The following is a 27247-nucleotide window of genomic DNA, read 5'->3' as shown; positions in this document are numbered from 1 at the left end:
TACGATATTTCCAACGAATCTAAATTCGTTGCAAAATTTGTCCCAAAAATAAAAAAAAAATATCCAGCCCTATTTAATTTCAATATTTTTTCCTATTACAATTTTTTTCAAACAGATTCAACATATATAACACACTAAACAGATTCAACATATCCAACACTATAAACACATTAACAGATTCAACATATTCACCACTAAACACAATAACACAAATATAAATCATAAATCAACAAACATATTAGTGTACAACAAAATAAATTCAAACATCAATAATATAAACCCAAACACATGCACCATTAAAACATGTTGTTCCATATACAACCTAAACTAAGAGCATAAAACTAACAATACAACACATCATCATCCAACAATACAAACTACAACAATATACAACTACAACTAACACCCTAAACCAAACACTACAATAAAGTTATAACAAACATGTCATAGTATCCAAATTCCAATATCATACAAGAACATGAAAAAGATAGAGTTGAAGATAATCTTATGGAGATCCTTCTCAGTCCAAATCCTTCTTCTACCTACATCAAAAGATAAACAAAGAAAAAGAAAATCTTATAAACCAACACAAAAGTAAATAGGTAAAGACTTACATATTTTTACATCAATACCACAATCATCTTCACCTACCAACCCTGTTTGAAACAAAAATAAGAATACTAATCAAAATACAAAAATTAAGAATTTATAAAAGCGATAAAATAAAAGAAGTCAAAGATTCTAATTACAAACACTCATGCATCATCATCAACATCATCGGCGGCATCATCATCGACATCATCATCGTCATTAGCATCATCATCAATACCAGGCGGAATATAGCTTGAACCCGATCTAAATTGTTGAAATTGTTGTAAAAGAAAGGCTTGCTGTTTACGCATTTCAACCATATCTAGATCTCTTTGTGAATTTTGTTTTTGAATTTCTAAAATTTGCTGATCCCTTTGAGATATTATGTCTTTCAAATTGTCAACCTCTTCAGTTAAGCTATGAATCTGTGCTGTTACTACGGGTCGGGTAGAAGAACATAAAGATCTTCGAGGAACATTATGGATTCTACTCATAGAACCCATACCTATTATCCTTCCCCCTTTGACTCCCCCACTGGCCTCTAACCATAAATCTAAATTATTAGTAACAGACGGCTCAGATCCCTCAATATTATCACCATCACCTGAACTTCTTTGAGATAATGATAGTTCATCATATCTCTCCTATGAAAAATTAAAACCTTAATTAGAGCAAATAGATAAGTAATAAAATCTAAGTTAAAATTATGATTAAAGATTAAATCAAACCTTAATTATTCTAGCTCTATCTCCACTCCAAGTCTTGTCTTTTTTTTTGAAAAGTGCGGACGAAAGTGTCTATAAAATCGGGCTCTTTTCCCAAATCCCTAGACTAAAAATAATACGATTAGAAATAATATAATAACAACAAATATATTAAAAATCTAATTGTAGAGTTGAAAATTTACCAATCTACGTGAATGCTCCTCGATATTTATAGATCCTCCTGCATATATTGCACGTGAGTCTCCAGAATTATAAGTTTGATTTATTTTATTCCGCAAACTCCTTTCTTTGCACTCATCAGTTTGCCAAAAATTGCAGATCCTAACCCAATTGTCCGTCGTGATAAAGGGAGGCTTTTTTCCAGTACTTTTGGCATGGTTTAATACATGCCGAATGTGATCACCACATTTCTTTTTGAAAATTCTTTTAACTTCCATCTCAAAATAAGGGTCCCAACTAAATAATCGCTGAAATGAAAAAAACAATAGATTATACATGAACGTAATTGTTTTATATATAAAATAAATTAACTATAGCTTAAACTCGCACCACCAGAGTTCTTTTGTGGGTGCTGGAGTGCTTGAGTATGACATTGAGTCTCCTTTCCAAAAGTTATTCACAATTTGATTAATCTCACGAACAACAGTTACTGAATTTTCAAATCTATCATAAAATTACAATAAACAACGTTAAATAATTAAGATAGTTAAAATATAATAATTTTAATACTTACGAGTCTCCAAGAGGGACTATATGCAGTCGAGCGTCGGCAATATCAACGGCTGAGTGTCTGGCAGGTATCGGCGACTCAAGTGGGGAAGGTGAATGGCCATGTGAAGGTCCTGCCGGTGACTGGCCACATGAAGGTCCTGCCGGTGACTGGCCATGTGAAGGTCCTGCCGGTGACTGGCCACATGAAGGTCCTGCCGGTGACTGGCCATGTGAAGGTCCTGCCGGTGACTGGCCACATGAAGGTCCTGCCGGTGACTGGCCACATGAAGGTCCTGCCGGTGACTGGCCACATGAAGGTCCTACCGGGGACGGTCCACGTGAGGGTCCTGCCGGCGACTGGCCATGAGAAGGTTCTGCTGGTGACTGCCCACGAGAAGGTCCTGCCTGAGGGGAGGGCGTAGGTACCATCCTATCATATGGTGAATCAATCTGGCCAATGCTTGAATGGTGTCGTCTATGGCGTGCCCGTCGAAACTGTCAACCAAAAATCAAAATTAGAATAAAAGAAATAAAAAACTTAATGCTTGCTGAAGAAATATGAAAAACTTACAATATCCATAATATAAAAGTCAGAGAGCGAGAATCTGCAGTGATAATGTCTCACCTCTAATGACCTATAGAACAAAAAACAGCACAAATATAACATATATAAATTTAACAATGAGATATTATGTAGACAATTAATTAAACTATGAATTTTATAAATTTACAAATTAAAATTAAATATAAAAAAACTTATCGTACATGTTAAAAATCAAAGTTGTCGTCGTCCTCCTCGTCCTCGTCCTCGTCCTCTTCCTCCTCCTCCTCCTCCTCCTCCTCATCATCATCATCATCATCTTCATCATTATCATCAACCTCATGAAATTCACTGGCATCCACATTTATCACTACTCCGCTAGGATCTCGTAATGTTGGAATAATATATTCCTCGGTCTGAAATGTATTTACAACCTCCTCTTGTTGATATGCAATGTCTTCCCAATGTTCGTCTATTTTTTTCCGTGCTTTAGTTTTACAAACAGCCCACCAATCCATTTTATCACGTTTCAAGCTAGGGTATGAAGCATAAAACACTTGAATCGCTTGTTGTGCCAAAACAAAAGGTTCATATCTCTTATATAATCTTTTATGATTTATTTCAACCAAATTATAACATGGATGCACCTTCATCCCTCTGATAGGATCAAACCAGCGACACATAAATAAGATAACTCGCATTTCTGGACCAGGGTATTCTATCTCTATAATTTCATCCAGTAGACCATAAAAATCAGTGCTTACACCTCCATCATTTGATGACTGAACACATACCCCACTATTCATTGTAGTCTTCCCTTTTCCATATTCTTGAGTATGAAAATTATATCCATTTATAAAATATGCTGGCCAAGTGCGTACCATTGCTTTTGGACCCCAAGATAGATGAAATAACATTTGATGTTCGAGATGAGCTTGATTATCATAAACCTAAACTCAAATGAATATGTTATTCAGTTAAAATATACTATACCAATACGGTAAATTAGAATACAAGGTAAAAATTACTTACATATGATTTGAACCAAGGTGCAAATTCTTGATCGCAGAAACGATCAAACTCTAGTGTTGGCATATCAGAATACAAGTTTTGAAAAATCCTATCATAAAAAATTGAATTATAATAACAAAAAGTTACGATAAAAAAAATAGGAAAGATATACTAACTCGAAATATGGTGATACTTCTGGACAATTAAGTAAAACATATGTCTGGGCTGCTCGCCATTCTTGATCAGTTAAATATCTTTGCTTACATTGTCCACTCGGTCGACCAAGATAATTAAAAATTGAGAATATGTTCGTATTGGGATCAATAGGACCTTCATCATTTCTTCCAGGTCTTCGTCTTTTGGTCTGAATGTGAGGCTCAAAATAATACGATGCAAAAGTTGTTACTTCCTCCACAATGTATGCATTAACAATAGAGGCTTCAACATGTGCCTTATTTTTTACTTTTTTCTTCAAATGATATAAAAATCTGATTGAAATTTAACAATTTGTATTAGAGGAATATATATAAAAAAGTTATAAATTTACAATGCATTAATAATGAAGTATATAAGATAAAACAAAATATACCTTTCAAATGGATACATCCATCGAAAATGGACTGGTCCTCCAACTTTGGCCTCGTATGGCAAGTGAACCAAAAGATGTTCCATTGAATCAAAAAATGAAGGTGGAAAGATTCTTTCTAAATTACACAAAATAATTGGAATGTCTCTTTCTAACTTCTCCATCTGTGAATATCTCAAAACTGTTGAGGAAATATCATGAAGGAAAATGCTTAACTCCGTAATTGTACCCCATACAAAATTTGGTAAGAGTTCCTTAAAAGCAATTGGAATAAGTCTTTCCATAAATATATGACAATCGTGACTTTTCAAACCAATCAATTTGAATTCCTTCATATCGACGCATCTCCCAAGATTAGAGACATACCCATCAGGAAATCTCAATGATTTCAACCATTCACAAACAACACGTCTTTGTTCTTTATTCAATGTATAAATTGCCTTTGGCTTTGGTCCCCTACTACTTTCATCCACATCAAGAGTGGGTCGTTTACAAATTAGTCCCATATCTTTTCTTGCATTCAAATTATCTTTTGTTTTTCCGGTAATATCCATCACTGTATTTATGAGATTATCAAAAACATTTTTCTCAATATGCATTACATCCAGATTATGATGAATTAAATTACTATACCAATAAGGTAAATCCCAAAATATACTCCGCTTAGTCCATTTATGAGTGCTTCCATATTCATATGTTGTACCATGTGGTTCTTCAATAACAGATGGAAAGTGACACACTCTATACCAAATATCTTGACCTGTCAATCTTAATGGCGGAGGTGTTCTTTCAATTCTATTCCTAGTGAACTCATCTTTATTCCTTCTGAAATTATGATTTAATGGTAAAAATTGCCTATGACAATCAAAATAACTCGGCTTTCTTCCATATTTCAATCTGATCGACTTTGATCTCTCCATACATATTGGGCAACCTAAGATTCCCGCAGTACTCCAACCAGATAGCATTCCATAAGCTGGAAAGTCATTAATGGTCCAAAGAAGAGCAGCCTTCATAACAAACATCTGATTAGTATGGACGTCATATGTAGGAAACCCTTCATCCCATAGTTGTTTTAGCTCTGCAATCAGTGGTTGCATATAAACATCTATTAACTTCTTTGGATTTTGCGGGCCAGGCACAACTAATGTTAAAAACATATACGGTGTTTTCATGCACATCCCAGGTGGAAGATTATATGGAGTTAATATAACTGGCCAACAAGAATACTGTCTTCCTGATTTACTAAATGGAGCAAAACCATCAGCACAAAGACCTAACCGAATGTTTCGAGTCTCCTTCGCAAATTCAGGATATGTTCTATCAAAATTTTTCCATGCCTCTGCATCTGATGGATGACACATTAATCCCTCCTCTGTTCGATGATTTGCATGCCAAGTCATGTGTTGAGCAGTGGTCTTTGATGCATAAAGTCTTTGTAACCTAGGAGTTAATGGCAAATAAAATAACTGACTGTATGATTTACGTCGTTGTTGACTCCTTCTAGAGATCTTGTACCTATCTTGATTACAGAATCTACAAACATTTGCATCTGCATCATCTCCCCAATATAGCATGCAACCGTCTCTGCAAACGTCAATTCTTTCCACCGGAAGACCTAATTCTTTCGTAAGTTTTTTCATACTGTAAAAATCATTAGGCAGTATATTATCTTGGGGCAATGCCTCTTCAATAGCTTGAACAACCTTATTGAAATTATCTTCCGACAAATTAGACTCTGCCTTGATATTCAACAGTCTTGCAGTGAATGATAATTTAGTATGCTTGTCACAACCAGTCCATAAAGGTTCATCTGCAGCACTTAACACTTCCTGAAATTTAAGATATGTTTCATTATTCACAATTTCATCAACACCGCACTTGTACCTCTTCTAATGGTGATGCATATGTTGTAAACATTTGCTCAACTGTTGGAGGGCAGCTAGAACTGGCACCATGTGGTTCAGAATTAAATTGGACCACTGCATCAAATATCATTCTTTGATATGGATTTAATTGATTATAATAACTTTGATCCCTAGAGACTTGTATGTTGTGTCCATAACAATCCTCATCAGATATGAATGGTTCACCATGACATGTCCAATTATAGTAATTCGGAGTAAAACCAAATCTACAAAGATGCTCTGAAACTTTATTAGATGGTAAAAATTTTCCATTATGACACTTTCTGCATGGACATCGTATCTGATTACCATCCATAAACTCAACATTACTAGATGCAAAATTTAAAAACTGTGTCAACCCAGTGATAAACTCATCAGTTAAATCCCCACGGTAAGGTAAATTTTTATTATACATCCAACTTCTTTCATTCTGCATGTTGCCTATTTCAAATAAATTTTAGTAATAAAAACTCCTAGAACATAAATACTAATGGTCAATATTACTTAGTTCACATACAACTGCAAATAAAATATAATATAGGAAAATAAAAGCATGCAATCATTATTAAAATATCAGGTGTAAAAAAATATACCTAACAAAGGTAAATAAAACCGAAAGTCTCTCCCAGCCACGTCAAATCCAAACCTGCAAAAACAATAATATTAAATTTACAATAAAATAAAAAAGTCTAGAAATTATCAAATATATTCTTGGCCCCAACGGCAAGGCATTGACCCCCGGACAGCTGTGCCACTGTAACGCACAGACAGCCCACGACCAATCAAGATTGAGAACAACTAGTTGACATCAAACAATGATCTGTCGGTTTACAAACAGAGGTCACCCAATGCTATCAGCAGCTGGCGGACAGCATCAGTCGCCAGTGGCCAGCCTACGCCGCCAGCGGGATCACCAACGCCAAACAACAGCTAAGTGAGGCCACCATCAGCCATCCTATGCCGACAGTGGACAGGGATGCTGCTAGTGGCCAACCTCAGCGCCGTTGAGAGCAACCAGGAAGCTGCGAGAGCGGCCAGGCAGCGGCGCTAAGGCCAGGCGCCAGCGCGAGGGGCTAGACGGCACCTTGAGCTACCAGGGACCGCCGTGAGCTGCCATTCGCCGCTGTTCGCAGCCACTCACGGCCACACACGACCAGGCACCGCTCGCGGCCAGTAGCGGCCGCTCGCGTCCAGGCGCGGCCGCTCGCGTCCAGGCGCGGCCGCTCGCGGCCAGATGATGGCGCGATTGGCAAGGCGCGACTGCGACCGGCCACGCGACGCCGCGAGCCGCCAGGCGACGCCGTGAGATCGGGAAAAAAAGGAGACGTCGGGAGAACGGGAAAAAAAGAAGGGCTAGAACGAGAGTGGCTTACCAGTCCAGAGAAGGTGAAAAAATTGCCGCAGCCGCCGTAAGGAAAATTAGGTCAAGAGAAGATGAGAGGAGAAAAAATCGGGCCGGGTAAGGATATGTAATTAGGGATCTTCCAACAAATTTCCATCAAAAATATTATTTGTTGGATATTCGCAACGAATCCACAATTCGTTGGAGATTTCCAACAAATTGGCAGATTTTTCCAACGAATCTGCCATTTTGTTGGAAATCTCCAACGAATTTCAGATTCATTGGAAACCCTTCCTATTCTTAAAATCACGGTTGACGGACCTAGAGACCTCCGAATTGGATGAAACCGGTTCCTGTGTGCTCCTCTATTTATCCTGACTTCATATGTACCCTCAAATATTTTTTTTACTTTATATATTTTTTCTTTTATTTTTTCAACCCCCAATGTGTTGGAAAAATTAAATTTAAGTTTAAAAATTCACAAATCAAAATAAATTAGCTCCGTAATTATTTTTAATTCATGGATATAATCACGAGAACCTTACGCTCCCCAACAAACTAATTTCCTCTCGTTCTGAGCACTCGAACATCATTTTTTAAATCCACCAAGTTCAACTAAACTCCATTTTGATTTAAAACACTAACACATTCATGATCAAATTCGAATTCATCCAATTGACCTTGATGTAAAAAATTTATCTTAATTCAAAAAAAATATTTGAGGTCATCTATAGAATCAAGAGACCTAGAGGAGCACATAGAAACTTGTTTCATCCGATTCCGAGGTCTCTAGGTCGGTCAAATGGGTTTTTAAATCATAGCATACTTTCCAACGAATTTGAGATTCGTTGGAAATTTCCAACGAATTGGCAGATTCGTTGGAAACGTTTCCAACGAATCTGCCATTTTGTTGGAAATCTCCAACGAATTTCAGATTCGTTGAAAACCCTTCCTATTCTTAAAATCACGGTTGACCGACCTAGAGACCTCCGAATTGGATGAAACCGGTTCCTGTGTGCTCCTCTATTTATCTTGACTTCATATGTACCCTCAAATATTTTTTTTACTTTATATATTTTTTCTTTTATTTTTTCAACCCCCAATGTGTTGGAAAAGTTAAATTTAAGTTTAAAAATTCACAAATCAAAATAAATTAGCTCCGTAATTATTTTTAATTCATGGATATAATCACGAGAACCTTACGCTCCCCAACAAACTGATTTCCTCTCGTTCTGAGCACTCGAACATCATTTTTTAAATCCACCAAGTTCAACTAAACTCCATTTTGATTTAAAACACTAACACATTCATGATCAAATTCGAATTCATCCAATTGACCTTGATGTAAAAATTTATCTTAATTCAAAAAAAATATTTGAGGACATCTATAGAATCAGGAGACCAAGAGGAGCACATAGGAACTTGTTTCATCCGATTCCGAGGTCCCTAGGTCGGTCAAATGGGTTTTTAAATCATAGCATACTTTCCAACGAATTTGAGATTCGTTGGAAATTTCAACAATTGGCAGATTCGTTGGAAACGCTTCCAACGAATCTGCCATTTTGTTGGAAATCTCCAACGAATTTCAGATTCGTTGGAAACCCTTCCTATTCTTAAAATCACGGTTGACCGACCTAGAGACCTCCGAATTGGATGAAACCGGTTCTGTGTGCCCTCTATTTATCCTGACTTCATATGTACCCTCAAATATTTTTTTACTTTATATATTTTTTCTTTTATTTTTCAACCCCAATGTGTTGGAAAAATTAAATTTAAGTTTAAAAATTCACAAATCAAAATAAATTAGCTCCGTAATTATTTTTAATTCATGGATATAATCACGAGAACCTTACGCTCCCCAACAAACTGATTTCCTCTCGTTCTGAGCACTCGAACATCATTTTTTAAATCCACCAAGTTCAACTAAACTCCATTTTGATTTAAAACACTAACACATTCATGATCAAATTCGAATTCATCCAATTGACCTTGATGTAAAAAATTTATCTTAATTCAAAAAAAATATTTGAGGTCATCTATAGAATCAGGAGACCAAGAGGAGCACATAGGAACTTGTTTCATCCGATTCCGAGGTCTCTAGGTCGGTCAAATGGATTTTTAAATCATAGCATACTTTCCAACGAACCTGGGATTCGTTGGAAATTTCCAACGAATTGGCAGATTCGTTGGAAATGTTTCCAACGAATCTGCCATTTTGTTGGAAATCTCCAACGAATTTCAGATTCGTTGGAAACCCTTCCTATTCTTAAAATCACGGTTGACCGACCTAGAGACCTCCGAATTGGATGAAACCGGTTCCTGTGTGCTCCTCTATTTATCCTGACTTCATATGTGCCCTCAAATATTTTTTTTTAATTTATATATTTTTTCTTTTATTTTTTCAACCCACAATGTGTTTGAAAAATTAAATTTAAGTTTAAAAATTCACAAATCAAAATAAATTAGCTCCGTAATTATTTTTAATTCATGGATATAATCACGAGAATCTTACGCTCCCCAACAAACTGATTTCCACTCGTTCTGAGCACTCGAACATCATTTTTTAAATCCACCAAGTTCAACTAAACTCCATTTTGATTTAAAACACTAACACATTCATGATCAAATTCGAATTCATCCAATTGACCTTGATGTAAAAAATTTATCTTAATTCAAAAAAAATATTTGAGGTCATCTATAGAATCATGAGACCAAGAGGAGCACATAGGAACTTGTTTCAACCGATTCCGAGGTCGCTAGGTCGGTCAAATGAGTTTTTAAATCATAGCATACTTTCCAACGAATCTGTGATTCGTTGGAAATTTCCAACGAATTGGAAGATTCGTTGGAAATGTTTCCAACGAATCTGCCCTTTTGTTGGAAATCTCCAACGAATTTCAGATTCGTTGGAAACCCTTCCTATTCTTAAAATCACGGTTGACCGACCTAGAGACCTCCGAATTGGATGAAACCGGTTCCTGTGTGCTCCTCTATTTATCCTGACTTCATATGTTCCCTCAAATATTTTTTTTACTTTATATATTTTTTCTTTTATTTTTTCGACCCCCAATGTGTTTGAAAAATTAAATTTAAGTTTAAAACTTCACAAATCAAAATAAATTAGCTCCGTAATTATTTTTAATTCATGGATATAATCACGAGAACCTTACGCTCCCTAACATAATGATTTCCTCTCGTTCTGAGCACTCGAACATCATTTTTTAAATCCAGCAAGTTCAACTAAACTCCATTTTGATTTAAAACACTAACACATTCATGATCAAATTCGAATTCATCCAATTGACCTTGATGTAAAAATTTATCTTAATTCAAAAAAAATATTTGAGGTCATCTATAGAATCAGGAGACCAAGAGGAGCACATAGAAACTTGTTTCATCCGATTCCGAGGTCTCTAGGTCGGTCAAATGAGTTTTTAAATCATAGCATACTTTCCAACGAATTTGAGATTCGTTGGAAATTTCCAACGAATTGGCAGATTCGTTGGAAACGTTTCCAACGAATCTGCCATTTTGTTGGAAATCTCCAACGAATTTCATATTCGTTGGAAACCCTTCCTATTCTTAAAATCACGGTTGACCGACCTAGAGACCTCCGAATTGGATGAAACCGGTTCCTGTGTGCTCCTCTATTTATCCTGACTTCATATGTGCCCTCAAATATTTTTTTTACTTTATATATTTTTTCTTTTATTTTTTCAACCCCAATGTGTTTGAAAAATTAAATTTAAGTTTAAAAATTTACAAATCAAAATAAATTAGCTACGTAATTATTTTTAATTCATGGATATAATCACGAGAACCTTACGCTCCCTAACAAACTGATTTCCTCTCGTTCTGAGCACTCGAACATCATTTTTTAAATCCACCAAGTTCAACTAAACTCCATTTTGATTTAAAACACTAACACATTCATGATCAAATTCGAATTCATCCAATTGACCTTGATGTAAAAATTTATCTTCATTCAAAAAAAATATTTGAGGTCATCTATAGAATCAGGAGACCAAGAGGAGCACATAGAAACTTGTTTCATCCGATTCCGAGGTCTCTAGGTCGGTCAAATGGGTTTTTAAATCATAGCATACTTTCCAACAAATTTGAGATTCGTTGGAAATTTCCAACGAATTGGCAGATTCGTTGGAAACGTTTCCAACGAATCTGCCATTTTGTTGGAAATCTCCAACGAATTTCAGATTCGTTGGAAACCCTTCCTATTCTTAAAATCACGGTTGACCGACCTAGAGACCTCCGAATTGGATGAAACCGGTTCCTGTGTGCTCCTCTATTTATCCTGACTTCATATGTACCCTCAAATATTTTTTTTACTTTATATATTTTTTATTTCATTTTTTCAACCCCCAATGTGTTGGAAAAATTAAATTTAAGTTTAAAAATTCACAAATCAAAATAAATTAGCTCCGTAATTATTTTTAATTCATGGATATAATCACGAGAACCTTACGCTCCCCAACAAACTGATTTCCTCTCATTCTGAGCACTCGAACATCATTTTTTAAATCTACCAAGTTCAACTAAACTCCATTTTGATTTAAAACACTAACACATTCATGATCAAATTCGAATTCATCCAATTGACCTTGATGTAAAAAATTTATCTTAATTCAAAAAAAATATTTGAGGTCATCTATAGAATCAGGAGACCAAGAGGAGCACATAGGAATTTGTTTCATCCGATTCCGAGGTCTCTAGGTCGGTCAAATGGGTTTTTAAATCATAGCATACTTTCCAACGAATCTGTGATTCGTTGGAAACCCTTCCTATTCTTAAAATCACGGTTGACCGACCTAGAGACCTCCGAATTGGATGAAACCGGTTCCTGTGTGCTCCTCTATTTATCCTGACTTCATATGTGCCCTCAAATATTTTTTTTACTTTATATATTTTTTTCTTTTATTTTTTCAACCCCCAATGTGTTTGAAAAATTAAATTTAAGTTTAAAAATTCACAAATCAAAATAAATTAGCTCCGTAATTATTTTTAATTCATGGATATAATCACGAGAACCTTACGCTCCCTAACAAACTGATTTCCTCTCGTTCTGAGCACTCGAACATCATTTTTTAAATCCAGCAAGTTCAACTAAACTCCATTTTGATTTAAAACACTAACACATTCATGATCAAATTCGAATTCATCCAATTGACCTTGATGTAAAAATTTATCTTAATTCAAAAAAAATTTTTGAGGTCATCTATAGAATCAGGAGACCAAGAGGAGCACATAGAAACTTGTTTCATCTGATTCCGAGGTCTCTAGGTCGGTCAAATGAGTTTTTAAATCATAGCATACTTTCCAACGAATCTGAGATTCGTTGGAAATTTCCAACGAATTGGCAGATTCGTTGGAAATTTCCAACGAATTGGCAGATTCGTTGGAAAAGTTTCCAACGAATCTACCATTTTGTTGGAAATCTCCAACGAATTTCATATTCGTTGGAAACCCTTCCTATTCTTAAAATCACGGTTGACCGACCTAGAGACCTCCGAATTGGATGAAACCGGTTCCTGTGTGCTCCTCTATTTATCCTGATTTCATATGTGCCCTCAAATATTTTTTTTACTTTATATATTTTTTCTTTTATTTTTTCAACCCCAATGTGTTTGAAAAATTAAATTTAAGTTTAAAAATTTACAAATCAAAATAAATTAGCTACGTAATTATTTTTAATTCATGGATATAATCACGAGAACCTTACGCTCCCTAACAAACTGATTTCCTCTCGTTCTGAGCACTCGAACATCATTTTTTAAATCCACCAAGTTCAACTAAACTCCATTTTGATTTAAAACACTAACACATTCATGATCAAATTCGAATTCATCCAATTGACCTTGATGTAAAAATTTATCTTAATTCAAAAAAAATATTTGAGGTCATCTATAGAATCAGGAGACCAAGAGGAGCACATAGAAACTTGTTTCATCCGATTCCGAGGTCTCTAGGTCGGTCAAATGGGTTTTTAAATCATAGCATACTTTCCAACGAATCTGAGATTCGTTGGAAATTTCCAACGAATTGGCAGATTCGTTGGAAACGTTTCCAACGAATCTGCCATTTTGTTGAAAATCTCCAACGAATTTCATATTCGTTGGAAACCCTTCCTATTCTTAAAATCACGGTTGACCGACCTAGAGACCTCCGAATTGGATGAAACCGGTTCCTGTGTGCTCCTCTATTTATCCTGACTTCATATGTGCCCTCAAATATTTTTTTTACTTTATATATTTTTTCTTTTATTTTTTCAACCTCAATGTGTTTGAAAAATTAAATTTAAGTTTAAAAATTTACAAATCAAAATAAATTAGCTCCGTAATTATTTTTAATTCATGGATATAATCACGAGAACCTTACGCTCCCTAACAAACTGATTTCCTCTCGTTCTGAGCACTCGAACAACATTTTTTAAATCCACCAAGTTCAACTAAACTCCATTTTGATTTAAAACACTAACACATTCATGATCAAATTCGAATTCATCCAATTGACCTTGATGTATAAATTTATCTTAATTCAAAAAAAATATTTGAGGTCATCTATAGAATCAGGAGACCAAGAGGAGCACATAGAAACTTGTTTCATCCGATTCCGAGGTCTCTAGGTCGGTCAAATGGGTTTTGAAATCATAGCATACTTTCCAACGAATTTGAGATTCGTTGGAAACGTTTCCAACGAATCTGCCATTTTGTTGGAAATCTCCAACGAATTTCAGATTCGTTGGAAACCCTTCCTATTCTTAAAATCACGGTTGACCGACCTAGAGACCTCCGAATTGGATGAAACCGGTTCCTGTGTGCTCCTCTATTTATCCTGACTTCATATGTGCCCTCAAATATTTTTTTTACTTTATATATTTTTTATTTTATTTTTTCAACCCCCAATGTGTTGGAAAAATTAAATTTAAGTTTAAAAATTCACAAATCAAAATAAATTAGCTCCGTAATTATTTTTAATTCATGGATATAATCACGAGAACCTTACGCTCCCCAACAAACTGATTTCCACTCGTTCTGAGCACTCGAACATCATTTTTTAAATCCACCAAGTTCAACTAATTAAACTCCATTTTGATTTAAAACACTAACACATTCATGATCAAATTCGAATTCATCCAATTGACCTTGATGTAAAAAATTTATCTTAATTCAAAAAAAATATTTGAGGTCATCTATAGAATCAGGAGACCAAGAGGAGCACAAAGGAACTTGTTTCATCCGATTCCGAGGTCTCTAGGTCGGTCAAATGGGTTTTAAAATCATAGCATACTTTCCAACGAATTAGCAGATTCGTTGGAAATGTTTCCAACGAATCTGCCATTTTGTTGGAAATCTCCAACGAATTTTAGATTCGTTGGAAACCCTTCCTATTCTTAAAATCACGGTTGACCAACCTAGAGACCTCCGAATTGGATGAAACCGGTTCCTGTGTTCTCCTCTATTTATCCTGACTTCATATGTGCCCTCAAATATTTTTTTTTACTTTATATATTTTTTCTTTTATTTTTTCAACCCCCAATGTGTTTGAAAAATTAAATTTAAGTTTAAAAATTCACAAATCAAAATAAATTAGCTCGGTAATTATTTTTAATTCATGGATATAATCACGAGAACCTTACGCTCCCCAACAAACTGATTTCCTCTCGTTCTGAGCACTCGAACATCATTTATTAAATCCACCAAGTTCAACTAAACTCCATTTTGATTTAAAACACTAACACATTCATGATCAAATTCGAATTCATCCAATTGACCTTGATGTAAAAATTTATCTTAATTCAAAAAAAATATTTGAGGTCATCTATAGATCAGGAGACCAAGAGGAGCACATAGAAACTTGTTTCATCCGATTCTGAGGTCTCTAGGTCGGTCAAATGGATTTTTAAATCATAGCATACTTTCCAACGAATCTGGGATTCGTTGGAAATTTCCAACGAATTGGCAGATTCGTTGGAAATGTTTCCAACGAATCTGCCATTTTGTTGGAAATCTCCAACGAATTTCAGATTCGTTGGAAACCCTTCCTATTCTTAAAATCACGGTTGACCGACCTAGAGACCTCCGAATTGGATGAAACCGGTTCCTGTGTGCTCCTCTATTTATCCTGACTTCATATGTGCCCTCAAATATTTTTTTTACTTTATATATTTTTTCTTTTATTTTGTCAACCCCCAATGTGTTTGAAAAATTAAATTTAAGTTTAAAAATTCACAAATCAAAATAAATTAGCTCCGTAATTATTTTTAATTCATGGATATAATCACGAGAATTTTACGCTCCCCAACAAACTGATTTCCACTCGTTCTGAGCACTCGAACATCATTTTTTAAATCCACCAAGTTCAACTAAACTTCATTTTGATTTAAAACACTAACACATTCATGATCAAATTCGAATTCATCCAATTGACCTTGATGTAAAAAATTTATCTTAATTCAAAAAAAATATTTGAGGTCATCTATAGAATCATGAGACCAAGAGGAGCACATAGGAACTTGTTTCATCCGATTCCGAGGTCTCTAGGTCAGTCAAATGAGTTTTTAAATCATAGCATACTTTCCAACGATTCTGTGATTCGTTGGAAATTTCAACAATTGGCGATTCGTTGGAAATTTCCAACGAATCTGCCATTTTGTTGGAAATCTCCAACGAATTTCAGATTCGTTGGAAACCCTTCCTATTCTTAAAATCACGGTTGACCGACCTAGAGACCTCCGAATTGGATGAAACCGGTTCCTGTGTTCTCCTCTATTTATCCTGACTTCATATGTGCCCTCAAATATTTTTTTTTACTTTATATATTTTTTCTTTTATTTTTTCAACCCCCAATGTGTTTGAAAAATTAAATTTAAGTTTAAAAATTCACAAATCAAAATAAATTAGCTCCGTAATTATTTTTAATTCATGGATATAATCACGAGAACCTTACGCTCCCTAACAAACTGATTTCCTCTCATTCTGAGCACTCGAACATCATTTTTTAAATCCAGCAAGTTCAACTAAACTCCATTTTGATTTAAAACACTAACACATTCATGATCAAATTCGAATTCATCCAATTGACCTTGATGTAAAAATTTATCTTAATTCAAAAAAAATATTTGAGGTCATCTATAGAATCAGGAGACCAAGAGGAGCACATAGAAACTTGTTTCATCCGATTCCGAGGTCTCTAGGTCGGTCAAATGGGTTTTTAAATCATAGCATACTTTCCAACGAATTGGCATATTCGTTGGAAACGTTTCCAACGAATCTACCATTTTGTTGGAAATCTCCAACGAATTTCATATTCGTTGGAAACCCTTCCTATTCTTAAAATCACGGTTGACCGACCTAGAGACCTCCGAATTGGATGAAACTGGTTCCTGTGTGCTCCTCTATTTATCCTGACTTCATATGTGCCCTCAAATATTTTTTTTACTTTATATATTTTTTCTTTTATTTTTTCAACCCCAATGTGTTTGAAAAATTAAATTTAAGTTTAAAAATTTACAAATCAAAATAAATTAGCTACGTAATTATTTTTAATTCATGGATATAATCACGAGAACCTTACGCTCCCTAACAAACTGATTTCCTCTCGTTCTGAGCACTCGAACATCATTTTTTAAATCCACCAAGTTCAACTAAACTCCATTTTGATTTAAAACACTAACACATTCATGATCAAATTCGAATTCATCCAATTGACCTTGATGTAAAAATTTATCTTAATTCAAAAAAAATATTTGAGGTCATCTATAGAATCAGGAGACCAAGAGGAGCACATAGAAACTTGTTTCATCCGATTCCAAGGTTTCTAGGTCGGTCAAATGGGTTTTTAAATCATAGCATACTTTCCAACGAATCTGAGATTCGTTGGAAATTTCCAACGAATTGGCAGATTCGTTGGAAATGTTTCCAACGAATCTGCCATTTTGTTGGAAATCTCCAACGAATTTCAGATTCGTTGGAAACCCTTCCTATTCTTAAAATCACGGTTGACCGACCTAGAGACCTCCGAATTGGATGAAACCGGTTCCTGTGTGCTCCTCTATTTATCCTGACTTCATATGTGCCCTCAAATATTTTTTTTACTTTATATATTTTTTTCTTTTATTTTTTCAACCCCCAATGTGTTGGAAAAATTAAATTTAAGTTTAAAAATTCACAAATCAAAATAAATTAGCTCCGTAATTATTTTTAATTCATGGATATAATCACGAGAACCTTACGCTCTCCAACAAACTGATTTCTCCTCGTTCTGAGCACTCGAAAATCATTTTTTAAATCCACCAAGTTCAACTAAACTCCATTTTGATTTAAAACACTAACACATTTATGATCAAATTCAAATTCATCCAATTGACCTTGATGTAAAAAATTTATATTAATTCAAAAAAAATATTCAAGGACATCTATAGAATCAGGAGATCAAGAGGAGCATATAGGAACTTGTTTCATCCGATTCCGAGGTCTCTAGGTCGGTCAAACGTGTTTTTAAATCATAGCATACTTTCCAACGAATCTGTGATTCGTTGGAAATTTCCAACAAATTGGCAGATTCGTTGGAATTGTTTCCAACGAATCCCGAATTTGTTGGAAATCTCCAATGAATTAGCATATTTGTTGGAAACATTTCCAACGAATCTGTCTTTTTGTTGGAAACATTTCCAACGAATTTAAGATTTGTTGGAAACTCTATCCTTAAATTTTTGCTATAAACTTGCGATGAATTATATATTTGTCGGGAATTTCCAACAAATAATAGTTTCGTTGCTATATTTGCGACGGATATACTATTCGTTGCAAAAATTTGCAACGAATAAAATATTCGTTGCAAAAATTTGCAACGAACAAAATATTCGTTGCAAAATTTGCAACGAACTAAATATTCGTTGGAAAATTTACAACAAATTTTATTTTTTGTTGTTAACTTGCAACAAAATTAGCGACAAATTATCTTTTGTTGCTCATTTGCAACGAATTTATTTTGTTGGTAAATTTGTTGCTAATTCGGAACAATTTATTATTTTGTTGCAAATTTTGTTGGAAAGTTTGGAACAAATTTTAAATTCGTTGCAAACCGTCGTCCCTAATAGACTGTTTTTTTGTAGTGTTAGACCGTTAGTGTTAACCGCACCAACAAAATTGTGTTGAATTTAGGAAGAATTATATTAAGCGAAAAAAAAATCATGCTCCATTTGATAAAAAATATATCCAATTATAGTTTAAAGTATTGAATTTAGGAGGAATTATATTCATTTTTAAATTTTTTGTACCTGAAAAATATGAGGGACAATTATATAACGATATTTACATAAGTGAGTTGAAGCAAGTAAAACTTTACATTTAAGGAATGGAAATATAATTTTTAGATATAAGGGCTGCGTGTAAAGTTGAAGTTGTGTTTGGAGATTGTTTTCCAATTCACTCATTTTAAATAGCATGAATATTCTAAAAATCAACTTCTGATATTCATTAATCTTTAGATCCATTAAATATTTTTGACTACGTATTGAATAAAATTAAAGAATTTAAAACCTATATACATCAAGAAAAACTAAGAGTATATCATAATCCATTTAAAGTTTTTAGAATTATCAAAAATATTTATTAAGCCCGAAAGACTAAAAAATTGGAAGGGGATATAAACAAACTTGAGAGATTATTGTGAGCATAATAATGTCAATTTGATACAAATTCAAATTCTTTAGCACAATAATATCTATTTTATACGAAATCAATATATTTAACCCAATCAAACATTTTCGGATTAAAATATTTGATGAAATAAATAATATTTTGGCCTTTTACTATAGTTTAATTCGGTTGAAGTAAAAAAAGAAAACGGTTTGGTATAAACCGTATAAGAGATAGAGGAGTATTTTGAAAAAAAAAAAAATATTTCTTTAAATATTTTATAAAGTTAATTATTAAATTGACAATATTATATTTAAACCCAATGGGAACTCAAATTCCCATGAAGAGACATCACAGACCATTGACAACGTGCACACGCTGTCACCTACTTCTTTTTCAACTTAAAAGTACGAAAGAGCCACGCTGATACGCATAATTTCATCTCTGACTTCACAAAATTTCAACAAATGACGTGTCCAGTCGCACCTCAATTAATTCGTTCGAGGAAAATGTTTTGCCATGCGTGTAATCGCATAACACTTTTGTATCATAACACAATCATGCGTGCGCTCGCATGACACGATCATCGGGCACGCCGGAAGTTTTTGCCCCCCTGCGAATTGCAAATTGCCAATCGGTTCTTATTGCTGTAATAGATGATAGAATTGTCTCCCCTAGAGATACGTGGTTAAGATATAAAATTTTAAAATTAAAATTTAATATATTTGAACATATTTTTTCTTATATGTACTAATGATTATTAGTCATTCATAATTAAAATTTTAGGATTAAGTTAAGAGTTCGAATCCAATTCAGAGTGGACTTTTTTTTTATAATATTCTTATTCGAATCGACTCGAACACATCCGAATTGATATTACTTGGACCAAACTCACTTTTCATGCGGGTGTCGTGCGAGAATTTCAAAACCAACCCCCAAATTTCAGTTTCTTTTGCGTGTAAAATTTTTTTCCCTGCCGTCTCTGTTTAGTCAATAATATTTATTTCTTTCCTTTTTTACTCGAAGACAAATTAGTGGTCCGCGGGCAATGGGAGAGACGAGTGGATTCGTCGAAGCTTTATCTAATCCACTTCGTCAACTTATCCAAAATCTAGGGGGATTTATCGAAACCACCCCTGTGTCATTGGAAAATTATCGGAAGGCGTTGTTTGTAAAACACGGCGCTCCGCAACGTCGGCTGCTGCTGGGGGCTTTGAAACTGCACGTCCGCACCGCGTGGTCAAAACATGCAGCTGCCTCCAATTCCAATCCATGTGTTCGAAGAAATGCCCTCGTTCCCTCATGCCGGAGATCTGACCATTTCAAGCTTTCGGCTCCGCAGCTCACATTTGGTCAACATGCCAACCATTTACCTTTTCAAATCAAATCTTTGATTTAGTTCGTCGAAGACTTTTGCTTCACGACCACCCACCGCCTCTCCTGCAGTCTTGTACGTGTGTGTGTATGCCCCCAGGGGCTGGATCAGTTGGTAGGTTGGCGGGACGTTGCTCCAATTGGTCGAAGGTTCGAGTGTCACCAGTTGCAATGAGGGATAATATCCCCGTCTGCTGGTCTAAATGCCTCGAACCCCCGTCAACCTCCAACCCAGCATTCACCCTGATTTACCTCCTCCTGCACACCTGTGGGGCCGGGCGCAGGGGGCCGCTGGGGTGGGCGGTTCCCACCTTTTGCTCCAATTGTACGTGTGTGTGTATATATATGCATATGCTCCTCCCGCTCTAAACAACTACAACTCAGCTCCAGAAAACAGCAGGAGATGGAGGCTCGAAGGACTTGCGTGATTCTGTTTGTCCTGGCGGTTTTTCTAATCGTCATTTCGTCGAGCACTTGGTGTGCGGAGGCGGCGAGGCCGGCGCCGGACTGTTCTTCCGAGTTCGACGGCGAGGGACTTCTGGCGACGTACCCGAGCATGTATGACAAGGCGAGGGAGAGGGTGGCGACGTGGATGGCGAGGTTGCCGTCGGGGCCGAGCCCCAAGGGCCCTGGACACTAGGCTCCGGACATGGACGGTGGAGACAGACACGAAGGTTTTGTAAAAAATAATAAAAAAAAAATTATATACATGGGAAATAAAGAGGAGATGTAGAGGAGTTTTTATTTTATTTTATTTTATTATTTTTTTATGTGGATATTCATCCCATCTAATGTAGTTCAAACGAGCTGTTGACTCATTATAATGAAGGTTTGATTTATATATATATATTCCCTCTGTGGAAATTTTATAGTGAATGAGTTTTCTATGCATTTATAATTCTAGCTAAATTAAAACATGTTGTGTCTTTCTACAACATACTCTACTACAAACAATTAGCCTAAAGTATAATTATTAAAATAAGGTTGGAAGTTCAGTTTGATTAAGTCAAATTTTTAAAGTAAGTTAGCTCATGGATTATGAATTATGTTTATTAAAAAATAATAAAAGAAAAGTTTACGAATTACTACGTATCCTGATTTAATTAAAATTTGACTCAATTTTGGTAGCCCTGCTATACTCTAATTAATATCTAAACACGGCACCCATAAGATTAAAAATAATCTAAACTTAGCCCAGGGCAATCTTTCTTAATTAGTTTCTCGAATATCAATTTCAGCTAATTAATAGATGAGTTTTTTAATGCATTAGTGGACGGGAAGGGATCCACTAGTCCAGTCCAATGGTGACAAAAGATAAATATGTTCGTCTTCAGCGCCCCCGTCAATCTATCTCACAGTTAATACGGAGGAGATAAATCACGGACAACTACTAGCCTTTGGAATAGTGACTAATACATAAGGGAGATATTTACCTCGACTTTATCGAGATTTGAACCCCAGACTTCATGATGATAACACCTCATACGCTAATCACTAGATTCATCCGAGAAGACTATCTAGTGCAATCCAATATTTATATTGATAAAAGATAATGACTCCATCTATTTAACATATAAAGATCATTATTTCTCATCAATTAATTAATTTATTTATTTATTTATTTATAAGAATTGTTCCAGAAAATTGATCCAGAGGACCCAGGGCTCGATGGACTTGTTAGATATGTAATACCAATTAAAAAAGACTAGAGATTTGGCTTATCTCGCTTTCGACGTAGGTAGGAGAGGAATAAGTGACACCTATGGTCAAACCTATTTACAGATGGTAGCTACTCCAAAATAGGACATGAGAGTATTGGATATATTAAATTACAAATAAAATAAAGTGTTGTTTTAATATTTTTTAAAAAAGAACATCTATATAAATAATTAAGATGCCATTTTTAATTTTCTGTTAAAAATTTATTTACATCGTACAATTTTATAAACATTGTTTGGTTAAATTTGTTTTCAGGAATCAATTCGTTAACGTTTATTTATACATCTTTTCATAACCCAATATTTATAATTTTAAATAATTATATTTGGTATAGAAATATATTTTTTTCTAATATCTTAATATTTTTGTCTATCGTATGAAAATTTAAATTCCTTCAATTAAATTATAAGTTGATTATTTTAATTTACATATCATATATCATTCCATATTACTAGAATCTTAAATTTTCTAATCTGTTTATTTATAGTATGTTTCCTAGGTATTTGTACGTAATAGAAGACATATATTTCACATGATTTATCAGTTTTTAAATTATTAAAATTATTGATGGATAAAATCTAAATTTATAGTTCATAAATAAAATCAATAAACATGTGTGGTAGATGATTATAATTTTGCAACCAAATACTTGGCGTGCAAGTTGCTTCTCAAACGACCATAATACATAGGAAAATATTGCCAGATCCAGGGCTTATTTTATGAAGCCTGAACTAAAGAAAGATCTCAAAAGTTTAACACTAAATTCCATACCCACAAGACCCTTACTATAGCAATTGTGGAGTTGAGCACGATAATAGAAGCAACAAATCAGTGAAACTCATATGATTGGTGCAACATGAATAGAAAATCCACTTTACTATAATTTCTAGCAAAATGTAACTTCCGGTTCGATACCATATGGAAGCCAAAAAGATCTGGTACATGGAACTTTCATATTGCAGATGCACCACCAGGCTTCACCTTCTCCCTCAAGAACTGTTGAATGTGTTCACGCTTCCAATTGTCGATTCTGTTTATTGATGGAAGAAATAAGCAAATGAGTTATAAATCGCCACAGAGAGAAAAATGCACAAGTGCTAAACTGAACAGATCGATGTTTCTTTAAGAAAATAATAACGAATTTCTACTTTACAAAGACATGAAATAGGCAGACTCGTATGATTCCAAATTTCAGTAGTCAGTTCCTTGATTAATTGGCTTTATATCAAAATGGCAGGAATAGAAAAGAGATGATGCATGCCGATCGTCCTCTCCCAAAAACAAGACTTAGTGCTAAAGGCAAAAACAGCCTCTTTAGAATTATTAACAGTAAGCATTAAAAGATGTGATTGCCCATGCTATCTAAAACACCCTCCTGCGAGACATGCGGCTGTATAAACTGGCTAAATTTTGCCATATTTAAGGTGATCTATTTATGTAAATATCGAAAAGGTTTGTGCGACTTGATGACTGAGTTGGCCCAAATACTTCATAACTGGATAAGTTTGACAGGACAGTTGCAGGTGCATTCTTAGAACCGAATGCATTAGAATTGCTCACTGAAATTTTATATAAGCATGACAAGTAAATATCCTGTGTGAAGAACCTAATATTGAATACAAATAATAGTACTAGGTAAGTAAGAGTGTTGTGTCTGAGTGACCGGTGGGTATCAAGCAACATCATTATACCAGGGGCAATGAGTGTCAAATCCCCACCGATATATGGCAGGCCACAGATAAAACTGAACCAAATATGACAGTGCATGGGCATTAGAGATAAGATGTTTACTAAGAAAGTATATCAAAGGCTTGCCTGAAACACTTTCTTTTCTGTTAAAAACAAAAGATTTTCAGAAAAATAATGAAAGATTGTAGATATCTCATATGACAGCATTGTGCAATATGATAGATCCATTGTTTTACTAGTGGACGGGGTATGTTTCTCATAGAAGAGTAAAACTTCTCATGGATAGATTTATCAGACTGACCTTATTGTTTCCTTGTGATTACCATCACTGTCCAGCATGATAAGTTTTGGTGGGGATGCATAAGCATACTGCACTTTGACATATGGGAATTTATCCTTTTCTTCTTCTATGAATGATACAACTTCAGGATAAAAAACCAGCTTCCTCATGCACACCTCCAAAATTGCACCAGAGAATGTAACCTGCACTCCGATTTTTTACCAAAAACTTGAGTTTACGGAGAATGTTAATTAACTATGACTCAAGAAGAAAACCCTGCCCATGCCATACAATTACAAGTATGATACTAAAACATGACATGCACCATATAAAAGAAGAACTCACTATATTCTATTGAAAGCTCCTCTTTTATTTGATGAATTATTTAAAACAATGTATAGAAATTCCAGAGTAAATACTTGAATGCTTTAGACAGGAATGAATTCACATGGATGAAAAGACCAAAATTCTCTTTGTCATAGCATACTACAGCTTCTGCATCCACCAACTATTCAATCACTTATCCTTACTAAAAATCAAATTATGAGTCAACCTCCATCTTTTTTTTTCTGAAAAAAGGGAAAAGAGAGCACCAGCCAGGCCCACTTTTTACTAATCACTAACCAAACAATCCTTCTTCAACGTGCATAGTAGCATATTGCAAGATCCACAAATCTAAAAATTCCCAAAGTAATTTCTTACAGGACAGAAAGATTTCTCATTGTAGTAGTGGATCTATTAACATGTATCTAATGGCACTGAAAAAATTACTGGTCAAGGAGACATTAGGAACTCTGTACAAGCCTATCTAGTGCGAGACATCAAGAATTACAACTCCCAAGAGCTTCAAGCCTCCACATAAATCTTGAATCCACTTTCAATCATATAGACGATACATGTTAAGGTAAAGTGAAACGAAAAAGATATGGTAAATTGTCAAGAGGGAAGTCGGCAAAAAACGTAAACAAGAAATCATACTTTAGTGGCACAAATTTTATGAAAAATACATAAGCTATAGTAGTAGCCTAAGATTTACAAAAAACATTACTTCATACCTTACTGATGGAATCATCAGAATCCTCTGAGCAACATTTACGGCAGTCAGACACCAATTCTGCAGTAAGATGCAATTCACTTAGCATACCATCTCAAAGCATTCTGACTTCATACGAGTCATTTAGTCTTAAGTCGTTTAGCCTAGCTTTCTAAAAACACACTTAATATCTCGGCTGTTTGTGTTTATCCAAGGACAGTAAATCAAGAACTTACAGCAAGTAAACCTTCCCAGTTAAAGCAAATCCTTCAAGCAATACTAAAATATGTATTAATCGAACCAAATATGTGAAGCATGGAATGAAAGCTGGAGACTTAAGCCAGGTGAGAACGAATGGAAACTGAAAACAACTTAAGGAGGACTCCGATCCAACAATTTCCCAGAATAGAGATTAGAGCGGGATCAGAAGGATCAGAGTAACAGAAACATGCAACTGGGCTCGACTCGATCTGTCCTCCAAGCGAAAGAGGGGGGAAAAAAGCGTAATGGATAGATCCAAAAGAATCAGACGCCTAGGGTTCAACCTTCGTCCTTGACGTACTCGGCAAGGGTGTTGCAATCGGAGCAAAGGGCAAGGCCAGTGAAGCCTAAGTCCTCGCATTCCTTGGCGCCTAGGCGTTCTCCGGTGCCGAGAGCGTTGCCGGCGAGCAAAAGGACGACGAGAGAACAGAGGGCGGCGGAGGTTTGAGTCCGCATGTTTCTTGCAAATTACAAATCGCAATGGCTTGCCACTGCGATTAAAACGGCAATTGTAACGGTGTTATATTGTTATAATGTTCATTATATCATAGCCTTACAGGGACTAAATGGTCATTATATACTTTTCTTCCATAGAGGTCTCCTAGCCGTCCCTCCCGTCGCCTGCACTACCCGGAGATCGCCCTGTTACAGAGATGCAAATTCACGTCGTCTTCGTCAAGATTGGCCGGACCGCCATGCCCTTGTTCTCTTCTCCCTCCCGACTCTCCTCCATTTTAATTATTCTACTTATGTTCTATGTAAAACATCTTTCTTAATTCCTCTATAATTATGTAAAAATGATCTTAATTACTTAAATCTCTCCAGACAACTCATCGTCTCTTATTTTTATAATTATCATGTTACACTTAAATTTTATATATTTTATCTTTGCTTTATTAAGTATAAAATCTTTCACTTTTAATATTTCTGTCAAGATTTTAATTTAACATTTACTTCTTCACGTGTCTCATCTATCAAAATAATATCATTGATTCTGTCTGAAAGCTGAATCAACGGACACTGGGCACGTGGCGCTCTCCAAGCGGCTGACGCAGATCTCTTGACTGTCCGCACGGATCTCCGGCGAACCTGCACAGAAGTCGAGTCGGGAAGGGGTTCCCGGCGACGACCCTCCGACACTAAAGTCAGGTAAGCGAACAACGAAAAAGTGGCTCCAAGTATCAAAGAATGCGTACCTCCGGTGAAGTGCGAGGCTCCTTATATAGAGCTGGGAAGGAGCCCATGCACACATACCGAGGCGAATACGTGTCCCCAGCCCATACCTCAGTAAGGGCTTGTCAGCAAGCTTACTTGACATCATACTGCTACGGTCCAAGCACGTCTTCGATGGGACAGCGGAACCCCTTGTTGTAAGATTTGGAGTATGACCGGATTATAGAGCATGCCCACTGTCAGAAGATGTCCCTTGTCCTTTTCTCCTTATTCCCTGCCGGGCGTCCGGTCGGGCAGCACGCGCCTTACGTCCGGCCGGTCATATATAGTGGTCTACTTGGGAGATTCTCAGTAAGGTGCTCTGTAGAGATTGTTAGCAGTATGCTACCTTATGTCTTCGGCCGAACGTGCCATCCACTCGGCCCTACGAACTTGTTCAATGAGCGCCGGAACCCCGACTCCTGCCGGGGCGCCTTTTGCCATCAGTTAGACACCGGTCGGCCGGCCGGGCGGTCGGCCCGCCCTTATCCGGTCAGCCTATCGATCCAACCCTTTCTCGGGCATCCGGTCGGTCCATCCTTCTCCTATCAACCACCTGACCCTTTGACTTCCACGTGGCGCTGACTCCCCAGAATGGGGGTCCCCTG

General features: G+C 35.7%; 3 protein-coding genes and 1 long non-coding RNA gene across 4 annotated transcripts; all 4 read right to left on the bottom strand.

The window, feature by feature from the left end:
* Positions 1 to 411: 411 nt before the first annotated feature.
* On the bottom strand, positions 412 to 20375 carry LOC122055253. Its single transcript, XM_042616621.1, has 5 exons — positions 20206 to 20375; positions 7446 to 7553; positions 6666 to 6718; positions 615 to 656; positions 412 to 542 (listed from the first exon to the last, which is right to left on the bottom strand). Exons 1-5 carry the CDS (start codon positions 20373 to 20375, stop codon positions 445 to 447), a joined length of 471 nt encoding a protein of 156 aa, XP_042472555.1. The 3' UTR covers positions 412 to 444.
* LOC121967834 lies at positions 2466 to 2867 on the bottom strand. The gene is made up of 3 exons (XR_006107867.1): positions 2793 to 2867; positions 2599 to 2662; positions 2466 to 2522 (listed from the first exon to the last, which is right to left on the bottom strand). It is a non-coding gene; the product is annotated as an uncharacterized LOC121967834 (long non-coding RNA).
* LOC121967833 lies at positions 3354 to 4568 on the bottom strand. The gene is made up of 3 exons (XM_042518311.1): positions 4169 to 4568; positions 3756 to 4067; positions 3354 to 3688 (listed from the first exon to the last, which is right to left on the bottom strand). Exons 1-3 carry the CDS (start codon positions 4498 to 4500, stop codon positions 3574 to 3576), a joined length of 759 nt encoding a protein of 252 aa, XP_042374245.1. The 5' UTR covers positions 4501 to 4568; the 3' UTR covers positions 3354 to 3573.
* Positions 20376 to 22876: 2501 nt separating the features above from the next.
* LOC121967832 (selenoprotein F-like) lies at positions 22877 to 25928 on the bottom strand. Its single transcript, XM_042518310.1, has 4 exons — positions 25712 to 25928; positions 25189 to 25247; positions 24155 to 24336; positions 22877 to 23194 (listed from the first exon to the last, which is right to left on the bottom strand). The coding sequence occupies exons 1-4, from the start codon at positions 25881 to 25883 to the stop codon at positions 23116 to 23118; spliced, it is 492 nt and encodes a 163-aa protein (XP_042374244.1). The 5' UTR covers positions 25884 to 25928; the 3' UTR covers positions 22877 to 23115.
* Positions 25929 to 27247: the final 1319 nt, after the last annotated feature.

This window comes from Zingiber officinale, chromosome 3B (assembly GCF_018446385.1).
Source record: "Zingiber officinale cultivar Zhangliang chromosome 3B, Zo_v1.1, whole genome shotgun sequence".
Lineage (NCBI taxonomy): Eukaryota > Viridiplantae > Streptophyta > Magnoliopsida > Zingiberales > Zingiberaceae > Zingiber > Zingiber officinale.
The sequence above is the reverse complement of the archived record's forward strand: the minus strand, read 5'-3'. Positions and strand labels throughout refer to the sequence as shown.

Coding starts and splice junctions, on each gene's coding strand:
- LOC121967833 (XM_042518311.1), bottom strand. CDS start 4,500: ATGAAGGAATTCAAATTGATTGGTTTGAAAAGTCACGATTGTCATATA. Junction 4,068..4,168: donor TGGATGTATCCATTTGAAAG/GTATATTTTGTT, acceptor AATTTCAATCAG/ATTTTTATATCATTTGAAGA. Junction 3,689..3,755: donor GAAGTATCACCATATTTCGA/GTTAGTATATCT, acceptor TTTTTATGATAG/GATTTTTCAAAACTTGTATT.
- LOC122055253 (XM_042616621.1), bottom strand. CDS start 20,375: ATGAGGGAACGAGGGCATTTCTTCGAACACATGGATTGGAATTGGAGG. Junction 7,554..20,205: donor AATTTTCCAATGACACAGGG/GTGGTTTCGATA, acceptor ATTTGTTGGAAG/ATCCCTAATTACATATCCTT. Junction 657..6,665: donor GTTTTATTTACCTTTGTTAG/GTATATTTTTTT, acceptor TGTTTCAAACAG/GGTTGGTAGGTGAAGATGAT.
- LOC121967832 (XM_042518310.1), bottom strand. CDS start 25,883: ATGCGGACTCAAACCTCCGCCGCCCTCTGTTCTCTCGTCGTCCTTTTG. Junction 25,248..25,711: donor CGAGTACGTCAAGGACGAAG/GTTGAACCCTAG, acceptor ATCTTACTGCAG/AATTGGTGTCTGACTGCCGT. Junction 24,337..25,188: donor CTGATGATTCCATCAGTAAG/GTATGAAGTAAT, acceptor ATCGGAGTGCAG/GTTACATTCTCTGGTGCAAT.